Below are 18,609 nucleotides of genomic sequence, written 5' to 3' on the forward strand. Positions count from 1 at the left end.
GTTGCGCAATCGATATGCTGATACAATTTAGGGAGTTTTGTTTTCAGATTAGCCTTGTTAAAATCCCCAGCTACAATGAATGCAGCCTCAGGATACGTGGATTCCAGTTTGCAAAGAGTCAAATAAAGTTCGTTCAGAGCCATCGATGTGTCTGCTTGGGGGGGAATATATACGGCTGTGATTATAATCGAAGAGAATTCCCTTGGTAGATAATGCGGTCGACATTTGATTGTGAGGAATTCTAAATCAGGTGAACAGAAGGACTTGAGTTCCTGTATGTTGTTGTGATCACACCACGTCTCGTTAACCATGAAGCATACGCCCCCGCCCCTCTTCTTACCAGAAAGATGTTTGTTTCTGTCGGCGCGATGCGTGGAGAAACTAGCTGGCTGCAATGACTCCGATAGCATCTCTCCAGTGAGCCATGTTTCCGTGAAGCAAAGAACGTTACAGTCTCTGATGTCCCGCTGGAATGCTACCCTTGCTCGGATTTCATCAACCTTGTTGTCAAGAGACTGGACATTGGCGAGAAGTATGCTAGGGAGTGGTGCACGATGTACCCGTCTCCGGAGTCTGACCAGAAGACCGCTTCGTTTCCCTCTTTTACGAAGTCGTTGTTTTGGGTCGCCGACTGGGATCCATTCCGTTGTCCTGGGTGAAAGGCAGAACACAGGATCCGCTTTGCGAAAGTCATATTCTTGGTCGTACTGATGGTGAGTTGACGCTGCTCTTATGTTCAGTAGTTCTTCTGGACTGTATGTAATGAAACCTAAGATGACCTGGGGTACTAATGTAAGAAATAACACGTAAAAAAAACAAAAACTGCATAGTTTCCTAGGAACGCGAAGCGAGGCGGCCATCTCTGTCGGCGCCGGATGAACAGCACGAGGCAGCCTAACAACACGAGGCAGCCTAACAACACGAGGCAGCCTAACAACACGAGGCAGCCAAACAACACGAGGCAGCCTAACAACACGAGGCAGCCTAACACCACGTGGCAGCCAAACAACACGAGGCAGCCACACACCACGAGGCAGCCAAACACCACGAGGCAGCCTAACAACACGAGGCAGCCTAACAACACGAGGCATCCAAACAACACGAGGCGTCCCAAGACCACGAGGCGTCCCAACACCACGAGGCGTCCCAACACCACGAGGCGTCCCAAGACCATGAGGCGTCCCAACACCACGAGGCAGCCAGACAAAACGAAGCATCCTGACAACACGAGACAGCCCAACAACACGAGGCAGCCTAACAAAATGAGGCAGCCTGACAACACGAGACAGCCCAACAACACGAGGCATCCTGACAACACGAGACAGCCCAACAACACGAGGCAGCCTAACAAAATGAGGCAGCCTGACAACACGAGACAGCCCAACAACACGAGGCATCCTGACAACACGAGACAGCCCAACAACACGAGGCAGCCAGACAAAACGAGGCATCCTGACAACACGAGGCAGCCAGACAAAACAACAAATATTCTCACTAGATCAGACTGTCTGATAAACATATGAACAGTGTGCCTGTCTCCCTCTCTCTCTCACAAACACACTAGCAGGGCTGTGTATCTATCTGAACAAAGTGATCCTATTGTGAAGAAGTGGAGGAAGACTGAGTCCCTATAGAGCCTTATGGGCCCGGTCAAAAGGAGTGTACTATATAGGGCATAGGGTGCCATTAAAGAGGCAGACGAACAGTGGTCTGACACCAGACACAGCCCCAGGCCTCTCTGTGCTGCTGCAGGACCCAACATCTGCTGCCTGGTCTGGGATAATGCAAAATGTTCATCTCTCATGCCCTTTCTACACAAACACACACACGCTCACACACACAATAATCTCTCATGTCCTTTCTCCTGAGGACACGGCCATGCCAGAGCAGTGACCTGCCTCTAACTCTCCCAGGAAGACATCAGATGGTACAAGCACACGCTTGTGCACACGAACACACGCACATGCACACGCGCATGCACACACACACTCCAGCGTGCCCTGGTTTGGTTGTGACTTGGGGGTAGAAAGAGAAAAGAAACACACATTAGTCTCCACAATGCCAGTGTTGATGGTACATTATGGACACTCAGGTGTGGTCTCCACAATGCCAGTGTTGATGGTACATTATGGACACTCAGGTGTGGTCTCCACAATGCCAGTGTTGATGGTACATTATGGACACTCAGGTGTGGTCTCCACAATGCCAGTGTTGATGGTACATTATGGACACTCAGGTGTGGTCTCCACAATGCCAGTGTTGATGGTACATTATGGACACTCAGGTGTGGTCTCCACAATGCCAGTGTTGATGGTACATTATGGACACTCAGGTGTGGTCTCCACAATGCCAGTGTTGATGGTACATTATGGACACTCAGGTGTGGTCTCCACAATGCCAGTGTTGATGGTACATTGTGGACACTCAGGTGTGGTCTCCACAATGCCAGTGTTGATGGTACATTGTGGACACTCAGGTGTGGTCTCCACAATGCCAGTGTTGATGGTACATTATGGACACTCAGGTGTGGTCTCCACAATGCCAGTGTTGATGGTACATTATGGACACTCAGGTGTGGTCTCCACAATGCCAGTGTTGATGGTACATTATGGACACTCAGGTGTAGTCTCCACAATGCCAGTGTTGATGGTACATTATGGACACTCAGGTGTGGTCTCCACAATGCCAGTGTTGATGGTACAATATGGACACTCAGGTGTGGTCTCCACAATGCCAGTGTTGATGGTACATTATGGACACTCAGGTGTAAGTTACATTTGATACATATAGGACAGCAAGTGCAGGGTCCCGTAATGTAATGTCTGCCTGTCCGTTCGGGGCCTTAGTAAAAGCCATTAAATATGACTGCGACCCTGTATGACAACAACCCTAGTTCCTTTGTCAAGGTCGTCTCTCAGGACATCCTCTCTGTTCCTCTGTCAAGGCTGTCTCTCTCGGGACATCCTCTCTGTTCCTCTGTCAAGGTCGTCTCTCAGGACATCCTCTCTGTTCCTCTGTCAAGGCTGTCTCTCTCGGGACATCCTCTCTGTTTCTCTGTCAAGGCTGTCTCTCTCAGGACATCCTCTCTGTTCCTCTGTCAGGGCTGTCTCTCTCAGGACATCCTCTCTGTTCCTCTGTCAAGGCCATCTCTCAGGACATCCTCTCTGTTCCTCTGTCAAGGATGTCTCTCTCGGGACATCCTCTCTGTTTCTCTGTCAAGGCTGTCTCTCTCAGGACATCCTCTCTGTTCCTCTGTCAAGGCTGTCTCTCTCAGGACATCCTCTCTGTTCCTCTGTCAAGGCCGTCTCTCTCAGGACATCCTCTCTGTTCCTCTGTCAAGGCCGTCTCTCAGGACATCCTCTCTGTTCCTCTGTCAAGGCCGTCTCTCTCAGGACATCCTCTCTGTTCCTCTGTCAAGGCTGTCTCTCTCAGGACATCCTCTCTGTTCCTCTGTCAAGGCCATCTCTCAGGACATCCTCTCTGTTCCTCTGTCAAGGTCGTCTCTCAGGACATCCTCTCTGTCTCTCTTCTAAGTGCACTTTCCCTCCCAACCAGACTAGTGCTTTGGAATTGATTGAAACGAAATGTCACAAATATGCCCTGTAGCTCCGAGCTACGAGCCGTCCTTCCGTGCACGGCCTTAATTATTCATCAATTAGTTGTCTTTATTTATTTATTTTTGCAGAGATGTATGGTTCCCCTGCTCTAAATCAGTCCAAAGTCATTCATTTCTGGGTTTGCAATTAAACCTTATGCATAATTCATGAGCCAGACCCAACTCTTGTCTGTCTGTCTGTAGACACTGCAACAAGCTGAGGTCTCTCTGTACTCTGGAGGGAACGAGGAGGAATTAACCCAGAGGAATTAACTTCTCTCTCTCTCTCTCAGATTGGAATGAACAGATGCCATCGGCCTGAGAGGGAGAATGGAGATGGATAGATCACCGTACGCTGAGAATGACACAATAGGAGAGGACTCAGTGAACAAATTAAAGTGTACAAATCTAGTAAACATGTATAAAGTATTCAAATATATTTAGATATTTAATTGTGGAACATATTTTAACCGAATTATTAATGCAATAGCCTAGAAGTACATTTCTCAATTCTGTAATTATAATATGGTAATAACATGTCTATAACTGAAAACACAGATCAATGGACCATCCTGGTAATAACATGTCTATAACTGAAAACACAGATCAATGGACCATCCTGGTAATAACATGTCTATAAGTGAAAACACAGATCAATGGACCATCCTGGTAATAACATGTCTATAACTGAAAACACAGATCAATGGACCATCCTGGTAATAACATGTCTATAACTGAAAACACAGATCAATGGACCATCCTGGTAATAACATGTCTATTACTGAAAACACAGATCAATGGACCATCCTGGTAATAACATGTCTATAACTGAAAACACAGATCAATGGACCATCCTGGTAATAACATGTCTATTACTGAAAACACAGATCAATGGACCATCCTGGTAATAACATGTCTATAACTGAAAACACAGATCAATGGACCATCCTGGTAATAACATGTCTATAAGTGAAAACACAGATCAATGGACCATCCTGGTAATAACATGTCTATAACTGAAAACACAGATCAATGGACCATCCTGGTAATAACATGTCTATAACTGAAAACACAGATCAATGGACCATCCTGGTAATAACATGTCTATAACTGAAAACACAGATCAATGGACCATCCTGGTAATAACATGTCTATAACTGAAAACACAGATCAATGGACCATCCTGGTAATAACATGTCTAACTGAAAACACAGATCAATGGACCATCCTGGTAATAACATGTCTATAACTGAAAACACAGATCAATGGACCATCCTGGTAATAACATGTCTAACTGAAAACACAGATCAATGGACCATCCTTTGTATATAACATATCATACATGTGGTTAATATACTTATAGTGTTACTTATAGTGTTATACTGTTTTATAGTGAACAATGTTGAACTCTCTATACTCTTTATCCAATCTAGCTCTCTGGCCAACCTAGCTCTCTGTCCAACCTAGCTCTCTGGCCAACCTAGCTCTCTGGCCAACCTAGCTCTCTGTCCAACCTAGCTCTCTGGCCAACCTAGCTCTCTGTCCAACCTAGCTCTCTGTCCAACCTAGCTCTCTGTCCAACCTAGCTCTCTGTCCAACCTAGCTCTCTGGCCAGCCTAGCTCTCTGGCCAACCTAGCTCTCTGGCCAACCTAGCTCTCTGGCCAACCTAGCTCATTGTTTTGGCCTTATGATATTGTGTCAGGAGTCTGGTCTCTTACTATGGTCCTCTGCTGCCACCTGGTGGACATGCAGACAATACATACTGGATTGAAAGAACAGGGACTACTTCCTTATAATTACATCGAATACATGTTTTAATAGAAGTACCTCTTCACACAGACGCGACACCATAGTATGAATGTCCGCTCTTATTGAAGCACTTGTAGGAACAGAGGAGAACACGTACAGGGACGGTCTGAGGACGGCTCATCTTCATGTCCTGAAGGAGAGATCAGTGAGACAGTTGCTTGGCTTATAGGTGCTGCTATGTGTCTACAGAGTGTATACCACTGAAACCAGTGATGGAGTAGGAAGAAAATGTGTTTACCTTTCACTACACCAACGATTGGAACCATAGGCACAAAGTAAGTTCATTTGTAGATGACTTGAACTATAATGTTTGAGTCCGTATATGTATCAGAATGAAGTATAAATGATTTGATGTGTACATGAGCTGTAGTGTAGGCTACATAGTGTCTGTAGATGTTTGGGGCAGCTGGCTACTGGTATCCCCTATGAACTTAGTCTCTCTGTCTTCAACCATGTTCTGCATTACTGTCAAAGTAGTGCACTAGGCAGGGAATGGGGCAACTGGTATCTCCTATGAACTTAGTCTCTTTGTCTTGTACAATGTTCTGTATACTTTCAAAGTAGTGTACTAGGTAAGGGACGCAGCTAATCTCAGTCACCGTGCCATCCTGAGACATATATATGTATATAATTTTTTCAATATATTTTTTTACATCAGACACGGTTGCCTTGATATATTGTCCCTGTCCATTCAGCCTTCGGGGTTCTGTCCATCGTGCAGACAGGAAGAAAGAACTCTCCGGGAAAAAGAAAGGCGGAGGGATTTGTTTCATGATTAACAACTCATGGTGTGATTGTGGTAACGTACAGGAACTCAAGTCATTTTGTTCTACCGATGTGAGTATTCTATAATCAAATGCAGAGCGAGTTACCTCCCGAGATAATTTTCTTCAGTCATTGTCACTGCCGTGTATATTACCCCCTAGCCAACACCACGACAGCTCTCAAAAAACTACACTGGACTATGTGCAAACTGGAAACTGTATATCCTGAGGTCACGTTTATTGTAGCTGGGGACATTAATAAAGGATGTCTGAGGAAAACACTACAGAAATTCTACCAACACATCTCCTGTGCTACACCCTTAACATGGACCCTGGATCATTGCTACTCTCTTCCCGGGACGGCTACAAGGCCCTCCCCCTCCCTCCGGTAAATCAGATCACACCTCCATTGTGCTCCACCCCACCTATAGGCAGACACTTAAACAGGAAGTACCCGTGGTAAGGACTGTTCAATGTTGGTCTGACCAATCGGAATCTATCCTTCAACATTGTTTAGATCACACGGAGTAGAAAATGTTCTGGGTCGCTTTTGAGAAAATAGTATCGACGTATACACTGACTCTGTGACTAATTGCATAGAGGATGTTGTTCCCACTGTGTCGATTAGAACTTATCCAAACAAAAAAATGTGGATAAACGCCAGCATTCAAGCAAAAATGAAAGCGCGAACCACCGCATTTAACCATGGCAAAGTGACTGGGAACATGGATGTGTACAAACAGACCAGTATGACATCTGTAAGGCAATCAAAAGAGGCAATTTAACGACTCAGATACGAGACATATGTGGCAAGGACTCCAGATAATCACAGGTTATAAAGGGAAAGTCAGCCATGTTGCGGACACCGACACCTCACTCCTGGACGAGCTAAACACCCTCGCTTAGAGGAAAACAATACTGAGCCGCCGACAGGGCCCCCGACGTTCACAAGGACTGTGTGTCCTCTTTCTCCGTGGCCGACATGTCTAAGTCATTTAAACGTGTTAAACACCGGCATCCCAAGCCGCGACCTCAGACCAGCTGGCTGGAATGTTTACAGACATATTACAGACATATTCAATCTCTCCCTATCCCAGTCTGTCCCCACTTAATTAATGTCTACCATTGTTCCTGTACCCAGGGAAGCGAAGGTAATGTCTATTTTGGGGGGGGGATTATGTGTGTATAGTGTTTTACTGCACTGTTGAAGCTGGAAACACAAGCATTTCGCTTCACCTACGATAACATCTGAAAATCTGTGTACGCGACCAAAAAAGCGTTGATTTGATTCGTAGTGCACTATGTAGGGAATAGGGTGCCATTAGGGCTGTATCCTCTCTGTACCTTCCTGAGGTTGATGAAGAGTACACACTCCAGGTAGTACACTAGGTAGGGAATAGGGTGCCATTAGGGCTGTATCCTCTCTGTACCTTCCTGAGGTTGATGAAGCGTACACACTCCAGGTAGTACACTACGTAGGGAATAGGGTGCCTGGTCAAGGTAGTGCACTACGTAGGGAATAGGGTGCCATTAGGGCTGTATCCTCTCTGTACCTTCCTGAGGTTGATGAAGCGTACACACTCCAGCCAGGTGGTGAGGAAGGGTTGGAGGCAGAGGGAACACCTGCCCCAGTCAGCCAGCAGCAGGCTCAGACCAGGGTGGTACGACAGAGCCCTGTGGACCACACCCAACCTACTCTTGTCCTCCACCAGGATCCGACGAGCAGACAGCTCCTGGAGACAAGAGATACAGGGATGGCAACGGGTCAGTACTACTGATGGTGTGTGTTGTGGTGGTGTGTGTTGTGGTGTGTTCTGATGGTGTGTTCTGGGGGTGTGTGTTGTGTTTTGCTGGTGTGTTTTGGTGTTGTGGTGTTGTGTTTTGGTGTTGTGGTGTGTTGCGGTGTTGTGGTGTTGTGGTGTTGTGTTTTGGTGTTGTGGTGTGTTGCGGTGTTGTGGTGTTGTGTTTTGGTGTTGTGTTTTGGTGTTGTGGTGTGTTGCGGTGTTGTGGTGTTGTGGTGTTGTGTTTTGGTGTTGTGGTGTGTTGCGGTGTTGTGGTGTTGTGTTTTGGTGTTGTGTTTTGGTGTTGTGGTGTGTTGCGGTGTTATGTTTTGGTGTTGTGGTGTGTTGCGGTGTTGTGGTGTTGTGGTGTTGTGTTTTGGTGTTGTGTTTTGGTGTTGTGGTGTGTTGCGGTGTTATGTTTTGGTGTTGTGGTGTTATGTTTTGGTGTTGTGGTGTGTTGCGGTGTTGTGGTGTTGTGGTGTTGTGTTTTGGTGTTGTGTTTTGGTGTTGCGGTGTTGTGTTTTGGTGCTGTGGTGTTGTGGTGTGGTGTTGTGTTTTGGTGTTGTGTTTTGGTGTTGTGGTGTTGTGTTTTGGTGTTGTGGTGTGGTGTGGTGTTGTGGTGTGTTGCGGTGTTGTGTTTTGGTGTTGTGGTGTGTTGTGGTGTTGTGTTTTGGTGTTGGGCAATGATCAGTTGAATCAGGTGTTGTGTTGTTCCAGTTTATATGAACAGGAAACATGGTGTACCCAGTCATGACATGCTGATGCAGGTTCCCTCTCCATAATGCCATAGCAATAAGAAATAGGAAGAACAAATAGAACCAACTGAATCAAAAATAACACACTGAAGGGCTGGAACAAAAGCCTGCACACCCTGTACCCCTGCAGGGCTGACAGACCCCTGATGTAGTCTATATGTCACCCTGTACCCCTGCAGGGCTGACAGACCCCTGATGTAGTCTATATGTCACCCTGTACCCCTGACAGACCCCTGATGTAGTCTATATGCCACCCTGTACCCCTGACAGACCCCTGATGTAGTCTACATGCCACCCTGTACCCCTGCAGGGCTGACAGACCCCTGATGTAGTCTATATGCCACCCTGTACCCCTGCAGGGCTGACAGACCGCTGATGTAGTCTATATGTCACCCTGTGCCCCTGACAGACCCCTGATGTAGTCTATATGCCACCCTGTACCCCTGACAGACCCCTGATGTAGTCTATATGCCACCCTGTACCCCTGCAGGGCTGACAGACCCCTGATGTAGTCTATATGTCACCCTGTACCCCTGACAGACCCCTGATGTAGTCTATATATCACCCTGTACCCCTGACAGACCCCTGATGTAGTCTATATGCCACCCTGTACCCCTGACAGACCCCTGATGTAGTCTATATGTCACCCTGTACCCCTGCAGGGCTGACAGACCCCTGATGTAGTCTATATGTCACCCTGTACCCCTGCAGGGCTGACAGACCCCTGATGTAGTCTATATGTCACCCTGTACCCCTGACAGACCCCTGATGTAGTCTATATGTCACCCTGTACCCCTGCAGGGCTGACAGACCCCTGATGTAGTCTATATGTCACCCTGTACCCCTGCATGGCTGACAGACCCCTGATGTAGTCTATATGTCACCCTGTACCCCTGCAGGGCTGACAGACCCCTGATGTAGTCTATATGTCACCCTGTACCCCTGACAGACCCCTGATGTAGTCTATATGCCACCCTGTACCCCTGACAGACCCCTGATGTAGTCTATATGTCACCCTGTACCCCTGCAGGGCTGACAGACCCCTGATGTAGTCTATATGCCACCCTGTACCCCTGACAGACCCCTGATGTAGTCTATATGCCACCCTGTACCCTTGACAGACCCCTGATGTAGTCTATATGCCACCCTGTACCCCTGATGTAGTCTATATGCCACCCTGTACCCCTGACAGACCCCTGATGTAGTCTATATGTCACCCTGTACCCCTGCAGGGCTGACAGAGCCCTGATGTAGTCTATATGCCACCCTGTACCCCTGACAGACCCCTGATGTAGTATATATGCCACCCTGTACCCCTGACAGACCCCTGATGTAGTCTATATGCCACCCTGTACCCCTGACAGACCCCTGATGTAGTCTATATGCCACCCTGTACCCCTGACAGACCCCTGATGTAGTCTATATGCCACCCTGTACCCCTGACAGACCCCTGATGTATTCTATATGCCACCCTGTACCCCTGACAGACCCCTGATGTATTCTATATGCCACCCTGTACCCCTGACAGAACCCTGATGTATTCTATATGCCACCCTGTACCCCTGACAGACCCCTGATGTAGTCTATATGCCACCCTGTACCCCTGACAGAACGCTGATGTATTCTATATGCCACCCTGTACCCCTGACATACCCCTGATGTAGTCTATATGCCACCCTGTACCCCTGACAGACCCCTGATGTAGTCTATATGCCACCCTGTACCCCTGACAGACCCCTGATGTAGTCTATATGCCACCCTGTACCCCTGACAGACCCCTGATGTAGTCTATATGCCACCCTGTACCCCTGACAGACCCCTGATGTATTCTATATGCCACCCTGTACCCCTGACAGACCCCTGATGTAGTCTATATGCCACCCTGTACCCCTGACAGACCCCTGATGTATTCTATATGCCACCCTGTACCCCTGACAGACCCCTGATGTATTCTATATGCCACCCTGTACCCCTGACAGACCCCTGATGTATTCTATATGCCACCCTGTACCCCTGACAGACCCCTGATGTAGTCTATATGCCACCCTGTACCCCTGACAGACCCCTGATGTATTCTATATGCCACCCTGTACCCCTGACAGACCCCTGATGTATTCTATATGCCACCCTGTACCCCTGACAGAACCCTGATGTATTCTATATGCCACCCTGTACCCCTGACAGACCCCTGATGTAGTCTATATGCCACCCTGTACCCCTGACAGACCCCTGATGTAGTCTATATGCCACCCTGTACCCCTGACAGACCCCTGATGTATTCTATATGCCACCCTGTACCCCTGACAGACCCCTGATGTATTCTATATGCCACCCTGTACCCCTGACAGACCCCTGATGTATTCTATATGCCACCCTGTACCCCTGACAGACCCCTGATGTAGTCTATATGCCACCCTGTACCCCTGACAGACCCCTGATGTATTCTATATGCCACCCTGTACCCCTGACAGACCCCTGATGTATTCTATATGCCACCCTGTACCCCTGACAGAACCCTGATGTATTCTATATGCCACCCTGTACCCCTGACAGACCCCTGATGTAGTCTATATGCCACCCTGTACCCCTGACAGACCCCTGATGTAGTCTATATGCCACCCTGTACCCCTGACAGACCCCTGATGTAGTCTATATGCCACCCTGTACCCCTGCAGGGCTGACAGACCCCTGATGTAGTCTATATGTCACCCTGTACCCCTGACAGATCCCTGATGTAGTCTATATGTCACCCTGTACCCCTGACAGACCCCTGATGTAGTCTATATGCCACCCTGTACCCCTGACAGACCCCTGATGTAGTCTATATGTCACCCTGTACCCCTGCAGGGCTGACAGACCCCTGATGTAGTCTATATGTCACCCTGTACCCCTGACATACCCCTGATGTAGTCTATATGTCACCCTGTACCCCTGCAGGGCTGACAGACCCCTGATGTAGTCTATATGTCACCCTGTACCCCTGCAGGGCTGACAGACCCCTGATGTAGTCTATATGTCACCCTGTACCCCTGACAGACCCCTGATGTAGTCTATATGTCACCCTGTACCCCTGCAGGGCTGACAGACCCCTGATGTAGTCTATATGTCACCCTGTACCCCTGCAGGGCTGACAGACCCCTGATGTAGTCTATATGTCACCCTGTACCCCTGCAGGGCTGACAGACCCCTGATGTAGTCTATATGTCACCCTGTACCCCTGACAGACCCCTGATGTAGTCTATATGCCACCCTGTACCCCTGACAGACCCCTGATGTAGTCTATATGTCACCCTGTACCCCTGCAGGGCTGACAGACCCCTGATGTAGTCTATATGCCACCCTGTACCCCTGACAGACCCCTGATGTAGTCTATATGCCACCCTGTACCCTTGACAGACCCCTGATGTAGTCTATATGCCACCCTGTACCCCTGATGTAGTCTATATGCCACCCTGTACCCCTGACAGACCCCTGATGTAGTCTATATGTCACCCTGTACCCCTGCAGGGCTGACAGACCCCTGATGTAGTCTATATGTCACCCTGTACCCCTGACAGACCCCTGATGTAGTCTATATGCCACCCTGTACCCCTGACAGACCACTGATGTAGTCTATATGCCACCCTGTACCCCTGACAGACCCCTGATGTAGTATATATGCCACCCTGTACCCCTGACAGACCCCTGATGTAGTCTATATGCCACCCTGTACCCCTGACAGACCCCTGATGTAGTCTATATGCCACCCTGTACCCCTGACAGACCCCTGATGTATTCTATATGCCACCCTGTACCCCTGACAGACCCCTGATGTAGTCTATATGCCACCCTGTACCCCTGACAGACCCCTGATGTAGTCTATATGCCACCCTGTACCCCTGCAGGGCTGACAGACCCCTGATGTAGTCTATATGTCACCCTGTACCCCTGCAGGGCTGACAGACCCCTGATGTAGTCTATATGTCACCCTGTACCCCTGACAGACCCCTGATGTAGTCTATATGTCACCCTGTACCCCTGCAGGGCTGACAGACCCCTGATGTAGTCTATATGTCACCCTGTACCCCTGCAGGGCTGACAGACCCCTGATGTAGTCTATATGTCACCCTGTACCCCTGCAGGGCTGACAGACCCCTGATGTAGTCTATATGTCACCCTGTACCCCTGACAGACCCCTGATGTAGTCTATATGCCACCCTGTACCCCTGACAGACCCCTGATGTAGTCTATATGTCACCCTGTACCCCTGCAGGGCTGACAGACCCCTGATGTAGTCTATATGCCACCCTGTACCCCTGACAGACCCCTGATGTAGTCTATATGCCACCCTGTACCCTTGACAGACCCCTGATGTAGTCTATATGCCACCCTGTACCCCTGATGTAGTCTATATGCCACCCTGTACCCCTGACAGACCCCTGATGTAGTCTATATGTCACCCTGTACCCCTGCAGGGCTGACAGACCCCTGATGTAGTCTATATGTCACCCTGTACCCCTGACAGACCCCTGATGTAGTCTATATGCCACCCTGTACCCCTGACAGACCACTGATGTAGTCTATATGCCACCCTGTACCCCTGACAGACCCCTGATGTAGTATATATGCCACCCTGTACCCCTGACAGACCCCTGATGTAGTCTATATGCCACCCTGTACCCCTGACAGACCCCTGATGTAGTCTATATGCCACCCTGTACCCCTGACAGACCCCTGATGTATTCTATATGCCACCCTGTACCCCTGACAGACCCCTGATGTAGTCTATATGCCACCCTGTACCCCTGACAGACCCCTGATGTAGTCTATATGCCACCCTGTACCCCTGCAGGGCTGACAGACCCCTGATGTAGTCTATATGTCACCCTGTACCCCTGACAGACCCCTGATGTAGTCTATATGCCACCCTGTACCCCTGACAGAACCCTGATGTATTCTATATGTCACCCTGTACCCCTGACAGACCACTGATGTAGTCTATATGCCACCCTGTACCCCTGACAGAACCCTGATGTATTCTATATGCCACCCTGTACCCCCTGACAGAACCCTGATGTATTCTATATGTCACCCTGTACCCCTGACAGACCACTGATGTAGTCTATATGCCACCCTGTACCCCTGACAGAACCCTGATGTATTCTATATGCCACCCTGTACCCCCTGACAGACCCCTGATGTAGTCTATATGCCACCCTGTACCCCTGACAGAACCCTGATGTATTCTATATGCCACACTGTACCCCTGACAGACCCCTGATGTAGTCTATATGTCACCCTGTACCCCTGAAGTAGTCTATATGCCACCCTGTACCCCTGACAGACCCCTGATGTAGTCTATATGTCACCCTGTACCCCTGATGTAGTCTATATGCCACCCTGTACCCCTGACTGAACCCTGATGTATTCTATATGCCACCCTGTACCCCTGACAGACCCCTGATGTATTCTATATGCCACCCTGTACCCCTGCAGGGCTGACAGACCCCTGATGTAGTCTATATGCCACCCTGTACCCCTGACTGAACCCTGATGTATTCTATATGCCACCCTGTACCCCTGACAGACCCCTGATGTATTCTATATGCCACCCTGTACCCCTGCAGGGCTGACAGACCCCTGATGTAGTCTATATGCCACCCTGTACCCCTGACAGACCCCTGATGTATTCTATATGCCACCCTGTACCCCTGACAGACCCCTGATGTATTCTATATGCCACCCTGTACCCCTGACAGAACCCTGATGTATTCTATATGCCACCCTGTACCCCTGACAGACCCCTGATGTAGTCTATATGCCACCCTGTACCCCTGACAGAACGCTGATGTATTCTATATGCCACCCTGTACCCCTGACAGACCCCTGATGTAGTCTATATGCCACCCTGTACCCCTGACAGACCCCTGATGTAGTCTATATGCCACCCTGTACCCCTGACAGACCCCTGATGTAGTCTATATGCCACCCTGTACCCCTGACAGACCCCTGATGTAGTCTATATGCCACCCTGTACCCCTGACAGACCCCTGATGTATTCTATATGCCACCCTGTACCCCTGACAGACCCCTGATGTAGTCTATATGCCACCCTGTACCCCTGACAGACCCCTGATGTATTCTATATGCCACCCTGTACCCCTGACAGACCCCTGATGTATTCTATATGCCACCCTGTACCCCTGACAGACCCCTGATGTATTCTATATGCCACCCTGTACCCCTGACAGACCCCTGATGTAGTCTATATGCCACCCTGTACCCCTGACAGACCCCTGATGTATTCTATATGCCACCCTGTACCCCTGCAGGGCTGACAGACCCCTGATGTATTCTATATGCCACCCTGTACCCCTGACAGACCCCTGATGTATTCTATATGCCACCCTGTACCCCTGACAGACCCCTGATGTATTCTATATGCCACCCTGTACCCCTGACAGACCCCTGATGTATTATATATGCCACCCTGTACCCCTGACAGACCCCTGATGTATTCTATATGCCACCCTGTACCCCTGACAGACCCCTGATGTAGTCTATATGCCACCCTGTACCCCTGACAGACCCCTGATGTAGTCTATATGCCACCCTGTACCCCTGACAGACCCCTGATGTAGTCTATATGCCACTCTGTACCCCTAACAGACCCCTGATGTATTCTATATGCCACCCTGTACCCCTGACAGACCCCTGATGTATTCTATATGCCACCCTGTACCCCTGACAGACCCCTGATGTATTCTATATGCCACCCTGTACCCCTGACAGACCCCTGCTGTAGTCTATATGCCACCCTGTACCCCTGACAGACCCCTGATGTAGTCTATATGTCACCCTGTACCCCTGCAGGGCTGACAGACCCCTGATGTAGTCTATATGTCACCCTGTACCCCTGCAGGGCTGACAGACCCCTGATGTAGTCTATATGTCACCCTGTACCCCTGACAGACCCCTGATGTAGTCTATATGCCACCCTGTACCCCTGACAGACCCCTAATGTAGTCTACATGCCACCCTGTACCCCTGCAGGGCTGACAGACCCCTGATGTAGTCTATATGCCACCCTGTACCCCTGCAGGGCTGACAGACCCCTGATGTAGTCTATATGTCACCCTGTGCCCCTGACAGACCCCTGATGTAGTCTATATGCCACCCTGTACCCCTGACAGACCCCTGATGTAGTCTATATGCCACCCTGTACCCCTGCAGGGCTGACAGACCCCTGATGTAGTCTATATGTCACCCTGTACCCCTGACAGACCCCTGATGTAGTCTATATGTCACCCTGTACCCCTGACAGACCCCTGATGTAGTCTATATGCCACCCTGTACCCCTGACAGACCCCTGATGTAGTCTATATGTCACCCTGTACCCCTGCAGGGCTGACAGACCCCTGATGTAGTCTATATGTCACCCTGTACCCCTGCAGGGCTGACAGACCCCTGATGTAGTCTATATGTCACCCTGTACCCCTGACAGACCCCTGATGTAGTCTATATGTCACCCTGTACCCCTGCAGGGCTGACAGACCCCTGATGTAGTCTATATGTCACCCTGTACCCCTGCAGGGCTGACAGACCCCTGATGTAGTCTATATGTCACCCTGTACCCCTGCAGGGCTGACAGACCCCTGATGTAGTCTATATGTCACCCTGTACCCCTGACAGACCCCTGATGTAGTCTATATGCCACCCTGTACCCCTGACAGACCCCTGATGTAGTCTATATGTCACCCTGTACCCCTGCAGGGCTGACAGACCCCTGATGTAGTCTATATGCCACCCTGTACCCCTGACAGACCCCTGATGTAGTCTATATGCCACCCTGTACCCCTGATGTAGTCTATATGCCACCCTGTACCCCTGACAGACCCCTGATGTAGTCTATATGTCACCCTGTACCCCTGCAGGGCTGACAGACCCCTGATGTAGTCTATATGCCACCCTGTACCCCTGACAGACCCCTGATGTAGTATATATGCCACCCTGTACCCCTGACAGACCCCTGATGTAGTCTATATGCCACCCTGTACCCCTGACAGACCCCTGATGTAGTCTATATGCCACCCTGTACCCCTGACAGACCCCTGATGTAGTCTATATGCCACCCTGTACCCCTGACAGACCCCTGATGTATTCTATATGCCACCCTGTACCCCTGACAGACCCCTGATGTATTCTATATGCCACCCTGTACCCCTGACAGACCCCTGATGTATTCTATATGCCACCCTGTACCCCTGACAGACCCCTGATGTATTCTATATGCCACCCTGTACCCCTGACAGACCCCTGATGTAGTCTATATGCCACCCTGTACCCCTGACAGACCCCTGATGTATTCTATATGCCACCCTGTACCCCTGACAGACCCCTGATGTATTCTATATGCCACCCTGTACCCCTGACAGAACCCTGATGTATTCTATATGCCACCCTGTACCCCTGACAGACCCCTGATGTAGTCTATATGCCACCCTGTACCCCTGACAGACCCCTGATGTAGTCTATATGCCACCCTGTACCCCTGACAGAACGCTGATGTATTCTATATGCCACCCTGTACCCCTGACAGAACCCTGATGTATTCTATATGCCACCCTGTACCCCCTGACAGACCCCTGATGTAGTCTATATGCCACCCTGTACCCCTGACAGAACCCTGATGTATTCTATATGCCACAATGTACCCCTGACAGACCCCTGATGTAGTCTATATGTCACCCTGTACCCCTGAAGTAGTCTATATGCCACCCTGTACCCCTGACAGACCCCTGATGTAGTCTATATGTCACCCTGTACCCCTGATGTAGTCTATATGCCACCCTGTACCCCTGACTGAACCCTGATGTATTCTATATGCCACCCTGTACCCCTGCAGGGCTGACAGACCCCTGATGTAGTCTATATGCCACCCTGTACCCCTGACTGAACCCTGATGTATTCTATATGCCACCCTGTACCCCTGACAGACCCCTGATGTATTCTATATGCCACCCTGTACCCCTGACAGACCCCTGATGTATTCTATATGCCACCCTGTACCCCTGACAGAACCCTGATGTATTCTATATGCCACCCTGTACCCCTGACAGACCCCTGATGTAGTCTATATGCCACCCTGTACCCCTGACAGACCCCTGATGTATTCTATATGCCACCCTGTACCCCTGACAGACCCCTGATGTAGTCTATATGCCACGCTGTACCCCTGACAGACCCCTGATGTAATCTATATGCCACCCTGTACCCCTGCAGGGCTGACAGACCCCTGATGTAGTCTATATGTCACCCTGTACCCCTGACAGACCCCTGATGTAGTCTATATGCCACCCTGTACCCCTGACAGAACCCTGATGTATTCTATATGTCACCCTGTACCCCTGACAGACCACTGATGTAGTCTATATGCCACCCTGTACCCCTGACAGAACCCTGATGTATTCTATATGCCACCCTGTACCCCCTGACAGACCCCTGATGTAGTCTATATGCCACCCTGTACCCCTGACAGAACCCTGATGTATTCTATATGCCACACTGTACCCCTGACAGACCCCTGATGTAGTCTATATGTCACCCTGTACCCCTGAAGTAGTCTATATGCCACCCTGTACCCCTGACAGACCCCTGATGTAGTCTATATGTCACCCTGTACCCCTGATGTAGTCTATATGCCACCCTGTACCCCTGACTGAACCCTGATGTATTCTATATGCCACCCTGTACCCCTGCAGGGCTGACAGACCCCTGATGTAGTCTATATGCCACCCTGTACCCCTGACTGAACCCTGATGTATTCTATATGCCACCCTGTACCCCTGACAGACCCCTGATGTATTCTATATGCCACCCTGTACCCCTGACAGACCCCTGATGTATTCTATATGCCACCCTGTAC

At 49.6% G+C, this 18,609-nt stretch overlaps 1 protein-coding gene across 2 annotated transcripts in view; it reads right to left on the reverse strand.

Moving 5' to 3' along the window:
- Positions 1–3,106: 3,106 nt before the first annotated feature.
- Positions 3,107–18,609, reverse strand: part of lrrc69 (leucine rich repeat containing 69) — a 31,927-nt gene continuing 16,424 nt past the window's right edge. For both annotated transcript variants that reach the window (XM_036953640.1, XM_036953639.1), the window contains exons 7-8: positions 7,723–7,902; positions 3,107–5,535 (exon numbers count right to left, since the gene is read on the reverse strand). In XM_036953640.1, the coding sequence (XP_036809535.1) occupies positions 5,428–5,535; positions 7,723–7,902 (288 nt within the window). In that variant the 3' untranslated portion in view covers positions 3,107–5,427. The remainder of the gene's footprint in view (positions 5,536–7,722; positions 7,903–18,609) is intronic.

The sequence above is a fragment of the Oncorhynchus mykiss genome, chromosome 18 (genome assembly GCF_013265735.2).
Source record: "Oncorhynchus mykiss isolate Arlee chromosome 18, USDA_OmykA_1.1, whole genome shotgun sequence".
Taxonomy (NCBI): Eukaryota; Metazoa; Chordata; class Actinopteri; order Salmoniformes; family Salmonidae; genus Oncorhynchus; species Oncorhynchus mykiss.